Source organism: Eleutherodactylus coqui, chromosome 4, assembly GCF_035609145.1.
Source record: "Eleutherodactylus coqui strain aEleCoq1 chromosome 4, aEleCoq1.hap1, whole genome shotgun sequence".
Lineage (NCBI taxonomy): Eukaryota > Metazoa > Chordata > Amphibia > Anura > Eleutherodactylidae > Eleutherodactylus > Eleutherodactylus coqui.
This window is the reverse complement of record NC_089840.1, coordinates 273,075,374-273,092,211: the sequence shown is the minus strand read 5'-3', so window position 1 is coordinate 273,092,211 and position 16,838 is coordinate 273,075,374. Positions and strand designations below refer to the sequence as shown.

The 16,838-nt window shown below is 42.8% G+C and overlaps 1 protein-coding gene across 1 annotated transcript in view; it reads right to left on the bottom strand.

Moving 5' to 3' along the window:
* Nucleotides 1–4,392: 4,392 nt before the first annotated feature.
* LOC136624529 (zinc finger protein 436-like) overlaps nucleotides 4,393–16,838 on the bottom strand; it is a 35,599-nt gene continuing 23,153 nt past the window's right edge. The window contains exon 8 of the mRNA XM_066598512.1: nucleotides 4,393–9,003. Coding sequence (XP_066454609.1) covers nucleotides 8,475–9,003 — 529 coding nt within the window. The 3' untranslated portion in view covers nucleotides 4,393–8,474. The remainder of the gene's footprint in view (nucleotides 9,004–16,838) is intronic.

Genomic DNA, 16,838 nt, shown 5'->3' with positions numbered 1-16,838 from the left:
ATGTTTTGAAGAGACCCATCTAAATCATTCTTAAGATTGTGCCTGTTACTACAACATGCAGACACTGGTGACTTATGGGATATAAAATACCTTTGTAAGGATCTGTGTTCGGAGTTTGGTAGGATGCACCTGTCCTTCAATTTTAAATGTCGCCATGTATCAAGATTCGACCACTTGTTTGACTCCAAAAAATGTCATTTGATAAGTGTTATTGTAACTGTGGATATGCCATATAAATCCTTCAGGTAGATGATGCTGTCCAGACAACAGCGACATGAAGGGTTCTGGGTAAGACAGTGTAGGTTCTAGTTTAACCTTGCCTTGTTCCCCAAAAATAAGACCGGGTCTTATGTTAATTTTTGCTCCGAAAAATGCATTAGGGCTTATTCTCAGGGGATGTCTTATATTTCAATGAACAACAATCTACATTTATTTATATATAGTCATGTCTTCACAATGTGGAACATCATTATAACTCTCCATCCCTGAATTCTAGGGATCTGCGGGTCAAAATACATATATTTCTTGTTTATCTGCTTACATCTGGTATTGTGAAGTAGTGAATAGTGGATAGACCCTCCCCCCCTCAAAGACTGCACGAGACCCAAAACAATAAGGGTGGGCGAGTGACGGGCTATCACATATAGATCGGGTAGTCCAGTTTCACTGCCAAGTGTAGCGGTTGGTTCTCCCTTGGAACCGGAAGCAGACACATCCCTCTAATGGAAACTCAGGAGTGGAGTGACGCAGCAGGACTACGCAATCTGTATGTGAGAGCCCGGAACTTGCCAATCCTTATCGTTTTGGGTCTCATGGAGTCCTTTGAGTGTGATTCTTTTGGGGGTGTCTGTTTTTTTTCTCCTGCTGCATACTATTGCCAATTGATTTAACTTTTTTATATGTATGGCTGCCTGGACACTATTAAAATGGACTTATTTATGAACTGCAAGTAAGGCTTATTTTTGAAGTACGGCTTATATTTTGAGCATCCTCAAAAATCCTGAAAAAAAAAAATCATGCTAGGGCTTAATTTTGGGGTAGGTCTTATTTCAAGGGAAATGGTAGTTGATAACACAGCCCAGGTAATTAATCTTTAAATTTCAAAGGCCAACAAAATTGGCATACACTGGTTATTTGTCCGAGACAGACTAATCTGTCTTTTTGATACTCAATGTCTAAATCGTATCTTAAAGGGGTTGTCCCGCGAAAGCAAGTGGGGTTCAGCACTTCTGTATGCCATATTAATGCACTTTGTAATGTACATTGTGCATTAATTATGAGCCATACAGAAGTTTTTCACTTACCTGTTCCGTTGCTAGCGTCCCCGTCGCCATGGTGCCGTCTAATTTCAGCGTCTAATCGCCCGATTAGACGCGCTTGCGCAGTCCGGTCTTCTCCCTGGTGAATGGGGCCGAAGAGCTGGTCCTCGTAGCTCCGCCCCGTCACGTGTGCCGATTCCAGCCAATCAGGAGGCTGGAATCGGCAATGGACCGCACAGAGCCCACGGTGCACCATGGGAGAAGACCCGTGGTGCATCGTGGGTGAAGATCCCGGCGGCCATCTTAGTAAGGTAAGGAAGAAGTCGCCGCAGCGCGGGGATTCGGGTAAGTACTAAACGTTTTTTTTTTTTAACACATGCATTGGATTTGTCTCGCGCCGAACGGGGGGCCTATTGAAAAAAAAAAAAACGTTTCGGCGCAAGACAACCCCTTTAACTCTGAAAATTCTTTATGAATCCATGGGGTGTGTAGATGGCCCTCACAAGAACCAGTATGACGAAGATCAAGAATCATGGCATTCTAAAGTTCGATATCATGAACTTGATCATGTGGTTAGGCGAGCAGATTGTTGCAATGGTGGTTTTATATCCCATACAATAACATAGCATACTCTATCACTAGAAATGATTTTTCCTCTCTGTTTAAGGATCCTTTCAAATGGGCCGATTCTCATGCGAACGAGCGAACAAGTGAGTTATGTTACCACTAGCTCGTTCGCTTTCATGCATCCTGTTTGGACAGTGTAGTACACAGATGGGCCTGTAGAGGGCCAGAGACAGGACTTCTGGTGCGAGGGGGGGTGGGGGGGAGAGAGAGGGATAAAAGCCGGGGAGAGAGAGAGAGAGAGAGATAGAGAGAGACAGACAAGACAAAAGATGCTATTCCTGAGCCGTGTTTACCCGTGTGGTACGCCATTTCTGGTATGAGAGGTCAGCGATCCCGAGGCAAGAATACCCCCCTTGCGACAACAGGTACAGGCATCGCTGGCTCGTTCAAGGGAGCATTGTTCAGTATCATTCGAACGATAAGTGAACAAGCGAACGATGATTTTTAGGAATGCATAAAATGAACAACGAGCGAAAAGCGAACAATTCTTGTTCGTCATTCAGTTGTTGTCTCGTGTTTAGACCAAAGGATTATCGTTGACTTTTGCACATTTTAATGTTTTTTTGAATGATGATCGTTCCATCTAAAGGCACCCTAAGATTCTTGCGAGTGTTGAGAAGTGTGCCTTTATCAGTAGTGATAAGTAGGTTCCTCTGTTCAAAAGTCTCTTCAGCACCTTGAGAGGTGTGCCTTTCTCTATGAATACTCCTTCCCCTCAGAAGACTTCAAATGCTGGGAGAAATGTCCAGCCATCCACCTCGGATCTACACATAATGGATGGATGGAATTCTACCAATTCCTGCCCACAGTATTCTCCGTATACTTCACTAGAATCAGGGCCATACACAAACACAGCCACTTTTCTGTTGAAGTATATGGAGAGTGCAGTGGCCAGGAATTTCTGGACTAAGATCAGGTAATATTTGCATATAGCTGTACAGGAGCCACCAGTATGAATTTTACTAGCTGACCCTTGGCACCCCACTCCGACTACTTTCTATTCAGCAAATTGTTATGATGCCTGTTCACACAAAAGGATTTGCAACAGATGATCAATGATTTTCAAGTCCGCATGAAGATCCAATCAATGATAAGCTAACGATTTATCACTGAACGTTTGTTCCCTACATGTGTTTACATCTGACATTTATCATGCAAATCACTCGATTTAATAATAATACTACATGATTAATGATAATCATGTGGTTTGTCTGAATCTATCTAAAGCTAGCTGGTCCTTCCCGTGTGAAGAAGATTCAGTTGTTCTCTGCAATGTCTGTCGAATTGCATCTTGCGATGGGCTTACCTATTGGAGTTACTGTCATTTTGTTGGCTGTTACATTTTGATTCTGTAAAGATTTTTCCATCGAGACATAATATGGCAAAAAAGTGAAAAAGGAAAGAAAAGGGAAATAAAAAAAATCACCTAATGGGCAAAATTAGCCACACAGTATGGAATTAGAGATGAGCGAGTAGTGCCTTAGCCAAGTATCTCCCCGCTCATCTCTAAAGATTCGGGGGCCGGTGCGGGTGACAGGTGAGTTGCGGCGGGGAGCAGGGAGGAGCGGGGGGGGGGGGGGGGGAGAGGGAGAGATAGATCTCCCCTCCGTTCCTCCCCGCTCTCCCCCACCGCTTCCCGCCCCCCCCCCCCCCCCCCCCGAATCTTTAGAGACGAGCGGGGAGATACTCGGCTAAGGCACTACTCGCTCGAGTAATGTGCCTTAGCGAGTATACTCACTCATCTCTATATGGAATGTAAACTTTGCCATTGAATAAATATGTCAGATTTATGAGACTCTTTAAGGTTACAATCACATGTAACGGAATGTCAATGGATGTTCCGCACTGGAAAAGCTGCACTAGAATCCATTGGTGTGAATGTTGGTGCAATTCCACAGGTGATCTTCTCAATAGAAGGGGTGAAGTCTTATGCGGATCCACACCGAAATCCATGTCAAAATTGCACCAATGGGTTTTTCACATGGAAATGAGGGCAATTCTGGTGTAGGTTCTCGTTGTGGAAAATCCAAACCAATTCTACTACATGTGAACATACTCTCGAAGAGAAATTCTTTGTTGCCCATAGCCACCAATCACAGAGCAGCTTTCATTTCTTAACCCTCTGCTATCCAATTTTGGATTCAGGGTTTCCTAGGGGGCTTTCTCTTTCAGCCATTATACAATGGCGCCATCTGCTGGCTAGAGCAGTACTGCGGTATGAGACATGCTGGAGAGGCCCCCGACAACAGAGCGGCCAGTAATATACAATAAGAATACCCTGACGGACGTCTTCCGACATCGGAGCTGTACAGCCTTCAATCAGAATGTCTTCAGATGTCAGACAGTGGATTGGAAAGGTTTAAAATGAAAGGAGCTTCCCGATTGGTTGCTGTGAGCAACAAAAAGTTACATTTCTTTTACATTTTTTTATTAGTATTTTTTTGTGCACTTTAAACACTCAACACAACAAAATGTTTCTATTTCAGACCGTGTCATGAGTTTGCAGCAATATATTTCAAGAAAATAGGTCAATTGCAAATGGAAAAATGAGTACTACACATGCACATAAATATCAATTTACATGAAACAGCTTAAAATGTAGTGTTTAAATCACTTAATTTTGACATTGAGGGAACAGGTTGTCATGGAAAATAGAGATTTTGGACGAACCTCGCATGCAAATATCTTTATTACTTTGGAGATGACAGATTTTGATGAAACCCAGTCTGTAATATGACTTCATAAAGTAGCTACATTATAAAAACCCATGAAAATTGGACCAAAAGTTGTTGAGTTACATGCAAACAGATGTGTTTTATGAGGAGAGATTAGATGCAGTTAAAGGGACGGGGTCAGCAAAATGCTTTCTATTAATTAAAAACAGATAGTGACATTTTTTTGTAATCCGTTTTCAATTTCTGATTGTAGAATTTTTTATTCCATTGGCTAAATATACCTATGGGAGGGGGGGGGCATCTGTACTGGGGTTAGATTGAACAGCACTTAGAAAATATACTTCACAGCAGCTTAATGGGTCAGTCACACAATAGACAGGAGGGGACCCATTGATCTGTATGGGAGACTATACTAGGCATGCTATGTAACCTGTGAAGAGGCCATGGTGCAAGGGGGGGGGGGGGAGGGGGGAGTAGATAGTCAAATCATATCACCTATTGCGAATGGTGGATCCTGAGTTATCTACATATAGGTGTTATTCCCCATTTATACGCAAAAATGATCACTCAAAATTCATTCAAAAGATAGGATGATTGACAGTTTGAGCGATCATTTTGCATAAGCTACAAAAGCTTATTAGCTTCATTTGCATGCAAATGAGCCTGCCCGAGCTGTATGCAGATAACAGCAGGTAGTCTATTATCTGCATACAGTCCCTTTGTTCTGCCATGGGAAGGCAACTGAATACAATGTTATCAGCGCTCCCATGGAGAAACACAGCTATCGGCTCTCCAGCTGAATGATGGATTTTAAACTCAACTAAATATCATCAGACAAAAAGCAAACGATGGTAGCATTTACATGCAAGTATTATCACTCAAAGGATATAATTTGTACACATTTTGAGTGATAATCGTTGCGTGCAAATTGGGCTTTACCTCTCAGTGTAATCCTACCTGTGATATTAGTGAGATGACTGCTGAAAAGTTTTCTCTAGAGATCAGGAAGTGACAGACTAGCATTAGGGTCTGTGCTCAGTGTGAAAAATGCTGAATTTTAGATTTTTTTTTGTCATGTTTTTGAAACACAAAATCACAAAAATTGATAAATAATATATGAATCACATTTTTGTGTTAAGCATATTAAGTAATTTTCGGATGACACCATCCCTTAAACTATATTAATGTGAAGCATTCTATGCACATGGTTGGTATATAGGTGTGTGATCTGGATTCTATTTGCGTTTTGTATAATTAGCATTTATTGGTAATGGGATACATTTCTTAATCATGATTTAGTGCTTGACATAGATTTCCCTTTCTCCTGTGCAGCATGTCATTTTTCTTTGACTTTAACTGTTTACTTATAGTATTTGTCAATCAAATAATGAAAAAAACTTCCTTGATGAGTTATTTGATGTTTATGTGGGTAAAACATTCCACTATCAGAATATGAATATGGCTTTGCCATTGTGCCTTTCTTACATGGTCAACAAAACGTGATTTCCAGGTATATAATCTGCATCCCAAAAAATGAATATGGCTTTTCATGCGCATGAATTCTCCGATGTATTAGAAAATCTCATATACCAATAAAACACAGAGGCATAGGAGGGAGTGGTAAAGCGGGGCATGTGCCCCGGGCGCCAGTAGGATTGAAAACAGGGGGATGCGCTGCCATTGGTCCGGAAAATCTGTTTCATCTATGGTGAGTTGAAGAAATTATCCATCTGCAGCGACCAATGTACATACAGATCGGATCTCCCCTAAATTGCAGTATATACGAGGCTGTAATATACAGACGGGTCCCACTGCAATGATTAGGATAGGAGAAATATTGTAGTGTAGTATATGAGCGAGCTGGCTCATAGTTCAAGTCTCCTTAGTGGCACTAAAATGAAAAGGTTAAAAATGCCTAAAATATATATATATATATATATATATATATATATATACACTTTGTAAAAAAATCAAGCACCTAGAAGGAGTTGTCTTTCTTCTGTTAAACTCAGTATGCAGTTACATCTCAGACAGATATGCAAATTAGAGGTGTGCCATAAGTAGATGAAAGATCTTGGCACCTGAAGCCCTAAAAGTGGTTCAATCCTTGGCTAATAAAAAGCCTCTCAGAGGCTACTTGTCCGTAGTTGGCCTTTTTTCCATTTGTGTAGAGCAAAGAACTGTCCCCTACTTAAGCTGTTCTAAACACTGTTAGGAGGTATTAGGACCACTGTATGCATGAAGGCATGCATACAAGCTAACCAGGCTCAGGCTCGGCAGACCACCAGCAGAGAGGATCATCTGATCATCTGACAACCACGAACAGCTCCTACTGTTTCATTGTCCACCAGCTGAAAACAGGTGGCGCCATCGTTATAGCTCCCTGTGTCTGTTGAACTATTTTCAGATGCCTGGCTGAAGGTCTCATGGCAGCCATTACTTGTACGGCCTTTGACACCCACCGTTACCTCCGTTTGTAGTGGTATGAAACTGCACTGCTATGGAGTGGAACCAGGCTTAGTTTGGGCACTGATGACGGCCATTTTTGTGTCTGAGGACTTAGGGGTAAGTACCTCAATCCTGCCTTTGCTGAGGAGCAGCACACTGCTCCCACTGCTGGTGTGATGGTCTGGGGGAAGGGGGGGCATTGCATATGACGGTAGGTCTCCCCTATAGTGCTACGAGACAATGACAGCTCAGCAATACTTTCAGGACATCCTGCGGCCACATTCATTGCCTCTCATGACAGGGCTTCTAGAGGCATTTTCCAGTCTCTTGGAAAACCAACTTCAACAGCCTACAGGTTTGCATGATCTAGAGGCTCAGTTACAGCAAATGTCGAACAATATGCTGCAGGATACCATACGGAACCTGTATGCCTCCATGTCCGCCCATATTACATCTTGTATCCAAGCTACAGGTGGTATAACAGGGTACTAAAGCCTCCATGCCTGCCCATGTCACATCTTGTATCCAAGCTAAAGGTGGTATAACAGGGTACTAAAGCCTCCATGCCTGCCCATGTTACATCTTGTATCCAAGCTACAGGTGGTATAACAGGGTACTAAAGCCTCCATGCCTGCCCATGTCACATCTTGTATCCAAGCTACAGGTGGTATAACAGGGTACTAGAGCCTCCATGCCTGCCCATGTCACATCTTGTATCCAAGCTACAGGTGGTATAACAGGGTACTAGAGCCTCCATGCCTGCCCATGTTACATCTTGTATCCAAGCTAGAGGTGGTACAACAGGGTACTACAGCCTCCATGCCTGCCCATGTTACATCTTGTATCCAAGCTACAGGTCATATAACAGGGTACTAGAGCCTCCCATTTTTCCACAATAAATGATCCTTTTGCTCTGATATTATAATCACACAGAGAAAGTTTCATCCCATTCTGACAACTCCTCCTAGGGGAGGGATTGTTTTTGACAATTAGTGTATAATAGAAAATAATGAAAAATAACACATGTTTTCCCCATTAAAAAATGCCTTCTGTCAAAAACGAGAAAAAATATAAAATTATCATGATATTTAAGTTACATGGTGAATGCCAAAAAACAATACAGTATAAAAATAAAATGGTGTCAACTTGAAAAATATGTTTGGTCAGGTTTGGACTGCTAGATATCTGCTATATGTGGCCATACCCTACAGCTTCAGATGGTAGAGAGAAGAAAAACAATCTTTGGCCGGGTGAAAAAAAATCTAGCTACACCTCTGCGAAAACCGCTTAACGCCTTCTGAATATTAAAATGGCTTCGCATTTGTGTGAATTCTCTAATGTGTAAAAAGCTATTATTTCTGGTTAAAACCTTTCCCACATTCCAAACTTGAATATGGCTTGTCTTCGTGTGAATTCTCTGATGTGAAACACAATCTACTTAATGGTTAAAACCATTCCAACATTCTTAATGTGAATATGGTTTCTGCCCTGTGTGATATTTCTGATGTGTAACAAGATTTGATTTCTGGTTAAAACTTTTCCCACATTCTAAACATGAATATGGCTTTGCTCCTGTGTGAATTCTTTGATGTATTACGAGTTCTGATTTCTGGCTAAAACCTTTCCCACATTCGGAACATATAAATGGCCTCTCTCCTGTATGAATTCTCCGATGTGCAACAAGATGTGATTTCTGGTTAAAACATTTCCCACATTCCAAACACGAATATGGCTTCTCCCCTGTGTGAATTCTACGATGTCTAACAAGAACCGACTTATCTGTAAAAGATTTCCCACAGTCTGAACATGAATATGGCCTCTCCCCGGTGTGAATTCTTTCATGTTTAATAATAACTGATCTATCTGTAAAACATTTCCCACATTCTGAACATGCGAATGGCTTCTCTCCTGTGTGAATTCTCTGATGTGTAATGAGAGTTGCTTTCCGAGGAAAACATTTCCCACATTCTGAACATGAAAACGGCTTCTCCCCTTTGTAAATTTTCTCTTGCTTAGCAAAATGTGATTGGTGGTTAAAACCGTTTACAAGATCTGTGCTGTGAAGGTCTAAGGGTATATGTGAGATAATGGCAGGCTCTTCATAAGTATCTTGTGTAAGACCATGATCTTCCATCTTGATATCTGAAGACATCAGATGTCCCTCTGAGCTCCCGATGTCGTCATCTGCCAAGAATAAAATGGATTTTATTATTTTTAAATCAGAGAACTTATAGGGACTCTCCAATAAAACCTTTTATGGTTTGCCCCTCTACAACAAACTGGCAGTTACTCTATCTTTTATTTTCCTATCAGACTTGTATTGAGGCTCTCATTTGAATGAATAGAGAAAATCACTTTAGGCACACAGCGCAGATGCTGTAGGATTCGGCACAGTGGGGAGCAACTGCACACAGAGGAAACAATGAAAAGTTTTCTGGAGTGCACTTTAATTATATTGATATTTTATAACATTTCTATATAAAAAGTCTGTACAAATTTCTAGTTATGTAGCAAAATTCAATTAATGCAGGCAGAGGTGGCAAGACTGATCCCAATTTACCAGTAGACATCAGAGCAACGACCAGTAGATCATGATGTTAGGCTACCAGGCAGTTCTCATGCAGTTTTCCAGCCGGCAGCTTCTTAGGTTCACATTTCAGTTTGCTCGTCGCTAATGTTTTATAGTTAAATGCTAAGTGAAATATGATACGGGGAAACAGTTGTTACAGCAGATTATATGGACCCACTGTGCCTCACAACTGATTTGACTTTGGCTAGATCCAGGAACAGCACCTGGGATTTTGAACCCTTTCACCCCATCAAACAGGATCTGCTCTTCACTGCTATGGATCCCAGACCATTACCTTAGAAAAAGTTTTAGTTAAGAGGCAGCTGACCTAGCATAGTAAGGCCTCATTTCCACGGGCAAAATAGGATTTAAGATCCACAGCGGATCACCCGCATGCGGATCCGCATCCCATAGGGATGCATTGACCACCCGCAGGTAGATAAATACCTGCGGATGGTCAATAAAAGGGAATTTTAAAAAAATGGAGCATGAAAAAATCTGGACCATGCTCCATTTTCGTGCAGGTCTCCCGCAGGCCTCTATTGAAGCCTATGGAAGCCATCAGGATCCACGGGAGACCTAAAATAAGAATAACTTACCCGCAGCGGACCGGGCAGTTCTTCTCTTCTTCACGGCCGGATCTTCTTTCTTCGGCCGGGCGAAGAAAGAAGATCCGGACTTGAAGAGGAGAAGAACTGCCCGGTCCGCTGCGGGTGAGTTAATTCTGATTTTAAGCGCTCATGTCCGCGTGGCAGGAGGGACCAGCTACGGATTCTCCATATAGAATCCGTAGCGGGCCTGATTTTCCCCATGGACATGAGGCCTAACAGTGTGTAAGGCTTAGAAAAAAGACCTATGCTTGTCCGGTTCAGCCTGTTACGCCCCAAGGTTGATCCAGAGGAAGACAAAAACACTCCATGAGGTAGAAGCCAATTTTCCTCATTTTAGGGGAAAAAAATCCTTCCTGATTCCATTCTGGTAGGAATAATCCCTGGATCACCGAAACTACTGAACTAATCAGTGACTATAACATGTAATATTGCTACACTCCAGGAAGGGATCCAGGCCCCTCTTGTACTCTTATCGCATTCGCCAGGCAGAGAGTTCCACAGTCTCACTGCTCTTACAGTAAAGAACCCCCTTCTATGCTGGTGATGAAACCCTCTTTCCTCTGGACGTAGAGTGCGCCCCCTTGTTACTGTCACAGTCCTGGGTATAAAGAGATCTCTGTATTATATTTATACATAATTATTAGGTCGCCCCTCAGCCATCTGTTTCTTTTTCTGAACGAAATAATCCCAGTTTTGATGACCTCTCTGGGTATTGTAGTCCATCGATTCCGTTTATTAATTTAATTGCCCGTCTTTGAACCTGCTCAAGCTCTGATATGTCCTTCTTGAGTACCCGTACCCCAAACTGTCCACAATATTCCATGTGTTGTCTGACCAGTGACTTGTAAAGAGGAAGAACAATGTTCTCGTCATGTGCCCCTAGACCCCATGATCTTACTTGCCTTGTCAGCAGCTGCCTGGCATTGGTTGTTTCAGTTGAATTTCCGGTCAATTAAAACCCCCAAGTCCTTTTCCATGTCGGTGTTCCCCAGTGGTTTCCCATTTAGTGTGTAATGGTGACATGTATTTCCTCTGCCCATGTGCAGAACTTTACATTTATCATTGTTAAACCTTATTTGCCACTTTTTCGCCCAACTTATTCGGATCCATTTGCAGTCTGTCATCTCTTGTGATAATTTTGTATCATCTGCAAATACTGATATTTTACTGTAAACGTTAATAAATATGTTAAAAAGAATAAGGAAAAGATTATTGACCCCTCTAGTAACGGTGACCCAATCAGAGTAGGTACCATTTATAACGCCCCTCTGCTTTTTGTCACTGTGCCAGTTACTTACCTACTTGCACAAATTCTCGGCCAGACCAATCCTTCTCATATTATATGACAACCTTTTATGCGACACAAAAATCAAGGAAAAATCAAGATATTCAAGGTCCAGTGACTCTCCCCAGTCCAATCTAGAACTTACATCCTCGTTGAAGCTAATTAGATGGCTTGACAGTAGCAACTCTTCAACTCACTCATGCTTACATGGGTTATACAGCTATTTTCCTCGAGGTCCTCCAGGATAGCATCTCTTAGAAACCCTTCAAACGTTTTACCCACAATAGAAGAATAAAGGCCCTTTTACACGCAACGATTATCGCTCAAAATCCGTCCAAATGACCAAAAGTGAGCAATATTCATTATGTGTGAAAGCAAAACTATTGCTCACTTGTTGTTAGCGGTTGTTCAAGCTGATTTTTCTGTCAACTTAAATGACCTTGTTGGCATTCACTGGCTTCTCATGCCGTGTGAAAACTTATAGGAAGCGCTGAGCGGGAAGCAAAAAGCTGACGAGAAGCCAGCAGGACTTTCAGTTTGAATGCATGGCACAAGCACTACTGACCTTAGCGGTGTCGTCAACCCCATAAACCCTCACCCCTCCCCCCCCCCGAAATAATGGAAAGGTATTCTAGACTAAACATAGTCCAACATGTGCATAGTTTGACTATGTTTAAGCCACTATAGCCTATGAATCCATGAAATGCTACATTTTCATCCATTTCTTAGATAAAAAAAATGTGTGTTTCATGGATGAACATATGCCAATTCTCATGGCCTCTGACTGGGGAGAATCTGTAATGGTTTTCTGCATTTAGCAGTTACTTACCCGGCCACTGGTATATAAGTATCTCCTCCTTACACAGCTGATCCCCCCTCACTTGTGTCTCTGTAGCATCAATAGGGATCAGATCTTCATTCGGATTCACCAGCTGTGAAATAAATATTGTAAAAGTCATCACACAGTTGGAGAAGTCGTGTGGAAGGTTTTATATGGCCAGAAAAGGTCATTAATTAGTATGAGGAGCCGGAATGACATGACAGCAGTAGTGATCTGGGCCAAATAGCTGCAGGTCTCCTGTATAACTCCAACCTGTAGCTTCTTTATTCCAACCAGAAGTCACCAGAACCAGAAAATAGTGATAAGATGCGGAGATCTAATGTCTGCGGTCGGCTGTAATCCTGCCATCTCCAGCTTCCTCATTACACAAGTATCAGTCATATAATAAGACTGAACACAAGACCTTCCCAGACCAGAGGGGAGATTTCATGAGACCTTCTCTCCATCTACCTGATCATCCTGTGGAAGAAGAGGACGGGGACATCTCTCCGCTGCTGTTCTCTTACTGGATCTACCTGCAGAAAACACAGACAGCCACTGAATTCATTCTTGTGATTGTTTTCAGTACGAGAAACCAAGTAATCTTGTAGATATGACACCTTCTAATGGCTAACAAAAATACATGATGTTATTGCAAGCTTTCGGACCTCTCAGGATCCTTCCTCAGGCATAATGAATAATACCAGTGCAAATTAGTTTTGCTAGGTCTGTGCTTTTTCATGTGTGTACATTTGTGTATATATGTATATTTATAATGTCCCATCCAGATCTGTTTGTTTATGCCTGAGGAAGGATCCTAAAAGGTCTGAAAGCTTGCAGTAACCTCATGTATTTTTGTTAGCCATTAACAGGTATTATATCTACAAGATTACTTGTTTTATCTTACTGAGAACAATCACATTTTGCTCTACTGGCTAACACCGTACCAAATCTTATTTTTCAAATTCATTCTCTACATACAGATAATAAAGTCCCCGTGTATTTAGTCCTGTCTATTACCTGGTGATAGGGGGGACTGGTGGTCCTCCATCATGGCGTCCTTGTACATATCCTTGTGTCCTTCTAAATACTCCCACTCCTCCATGGAGAAATAGACAGTGATGTCCTGACACCTTATAGAAACCTGACAACACAATGATACCGTCATCACCCAGACACGTTATACCGCCATAGCGCTACTGTATAATGTCCCAGCATTCCCAGCAGCGTCACCTCTCCAGTCAGCAGCTCAATCATCTTGTTGGTGAGTTCCAGGATCTTCTGCTCATTGATCTGCTCCAGTATCAGGGGGTGAGGTGGAGGCCCTGTAATTGGGCTCAGGGGTCTTCCTAATCCATCAGACACCGGGGCCTGACAGCCATCACTAGAAGTCTTCTTCACTACCGTGTAATCCTGTTTATGGGGAGATACATCCATAAATATCCCTGCAGACATTCCCAGAGTCCTTCATGTCTCCCGTCATATCATGTTATTAAAGGGGCTGCCCAGATTCAAGACAAAAACAGCACTGTTAGCTAACTGAGTGAAACAAGCCTTAATTACCTGTGATATGCAGCACCACCATTCAGGTTTTCCCTACTGAGCGATGACATGACGTCTACAACACATCACTGCTGCAGCCAATCACTGGCCTCTGAAGTACACCAATAATAATACCATATAATGCCTGCTGAGGCCAATCATGTAATACCGACATGACATCTTCACTGAAGCTGAGTTAACAGTGCCCAGTGAGTGGAGCGACAGTGCTGGATCCAGTTTCCCAACAGTGCTCATTTTTTCTCTAAATCAGGACCGCCTCTTTAACATCGATAAGAATGATGGAACGTGACGTCATCCCCAGAATCTCTCACCTCTCCTGTAAGCTGGAAGAGTATCTCTAGGGTGAGGTTGAATATACTCTCCGCCATCTTGTCCCTCTTCCTCTCCATACTTGTCGGGTCAATCAGGAATATTATCTGATATAGAAGATATCAGCCGAGGATCCTGAATGGGGAGAAGACGAGACAATGTAACATCATACACCCCCTCCCCCCCCCCCCCCATAATAATACAATTACTGGAGAGAATAAGAGTAAACCGGCGAGGAGGTAATAAAGTGTAGATGTTGTGTTCTCTTTTTTTTTGTATGGGATGGAACAGGAGTTGAATAGTTGATCAAAGCAGTTGCTCCATGGTGAAAGCACGTTCCACCGTCACAATACGGCTAAGGGCAATTACATGCCACATCGGTAATTCCAATATAAGGTAGAGGTCAGCGAGTTCCAAAGTGTTACCATCTGGGATCACAAGAGCTAATAATACACATGTGCCTGGAGTCTCTGCCCGGGTGTGCGGCTCTTGGCAGGGGTCCCTCAGTGACTCTGGGGGAGGCCCCATCTCACCACAGTGGTCACTTTAGATTTGCCGCAGGAGCAAATGAACAAGGCACTCCGGAACCTGTGAGCTGCCTCCATGGTTGACCTGTGCTATCGTGCTGCTGTGATCTACCAAGACCCCTCAGTGCATATCTATCTACCACCTTTCAGTTTTTTTCTACTACGGAGACCCACTACAGAATGTGCATTGCTCATAATCCGACCTCTATCCCAGTCGTCCTGGAGCCCTGACTGTGTTATCCTCTGCTTGGGACACTTTGGGGCGCCCTACAGCTACAGGGTGCATCTGTCCTTAGTGGGGTCTGGACTTTGCTGTGGGAGTGATACTCCATTTGAAATACCCTCTTTGCTAAAACCATCATATTGATGGTCTGCCTCCGCGCAGTTCCACAATGGTCACCATTTCATTTTAATAACGGTTATCATGGCCCGGCCCTAATCTTTTAGGATCTTCGCCCTAAGGGTCTGCATTATTTTTCTGTGGGTGATTAGGGTCCCTTCCTGGTACGATCTGAGCAATCCTGAAACAGGTTTAACTCCAACCAATTCAAGAGACTGGTGACCAAAACCTGTATGCAAGAACTGGTATATATTTCCAGTAAACTGATAGCTTAAGCCTGCTTAGGCGATATTACAACAAAGAAGTCCTCCTTTCCCTCATTGCATGATCAGTCTAAATATATAGGGAGACAATACAGAGATCTCTCCCACGATCTAGTTCTACCCAGTACTGTGACTGTAACAAGGGGGCACCTTCTATGTCTAGAGGAAAGAAGGTTTCTACACCGATATAGAAGGGACTTCTTTACAATAAGAGCGGCAAGACTGTGGAATGTTCTGCCTGAGGATGAGGTGATGGCGAATTTGATAAAAGAACCCATGAGGGGCTATCCTGCGGGACCCGCAGCACACCCGGAGTTACAGTTCCAGGTGTACCGCAGATCAGACGGCTTCCATTGGCTTCAAAGGAAGGTGTTTCTGCGGGATCAGCGGCAAAATGGAGCATACTGCGATTCCAGAATTTATACCCGCCCGTGGACATAAGCCCTTAAATGGGGAAAATTGGCTTCTATCTCATTGTTTTTTTTTATCTTCCTCTGGATCAACATTGGGGGATAATAGGCTGAACTGGATGTTCAACTGCATCTGCTATACATGTTACCTTTATTATACCCGCATAGCCATAAACTACTACTGCCACAAGGTAGTCCTATCCATGTCAACTATCTAATATTCACCCCAACCGGATATGAATGCAGTGGATGTAAGAAAATAACTGCCTAATCCTTCAGCATGACTTATTGTTGACGAAAGTGTGGTTGCGTTATGTCTGGGTGCTATGTCTAGGCATTACACTCCGCTCCAACTATACAATACCAAACACCCTCCAAAGAATCCTTTACACACAAGGATGCCAAAATACGGGAAACAACAGGAAGCATCGAACTCTTCCCAGACCATCACAGATGTTTTTCATACACAATCCTCCCCGATTACGATGAACCCAGACCCAAGTTCTTCTGGTCCATTTTCCAAACATGGAGATGCAACTCCAGCTACCTGAAGGTCTTGTTCAAACAAGAACTTCAGGTCGGCTGTCTCCGAGTTTTCAAAACAATTAGAAGAGCCCAAAAAAATTGACAAAGTGGAAAATAAAACAGATGAAATTGTAGAGGCGCTAGATGCAGATAAGACCAGGATTGAGGATCATGAAAGAATAATCACGCAACTTGAATTAAAATTAGAAGAACTGCAAAATCACTCTAGACGAGCTAGTTTGCGAATACGAGGACTAAAGATGTAGTTCTAAATATCTTCCAAGCCTTACTTCCTCAGGCCGACCTGGAAATCTTTCATATTGACCTCATTGGCCAAGCCCTGACTAAGCTGCACAACACAAAGCTTCGCAGAGACATTGTCTTCAAGCTACACTACCCTGAAGCTAGAGGGATCATTTCTGCTGCGAGGAACCTCTTGTCTCTCCCGTTAACAGAGACAGGTGTTCAACTCTTTGTGGATGTCGCCTCCTTCCCACCAGAATGTAGAAGGCAGCTTCGATCAATTACCCTGGCAGTACAGTGAGCTCAGATTCGCTACTGATGGGGCTTCTCCTTCTCTCTCTTTTCAGGTGGAGGGTCGAAAGCA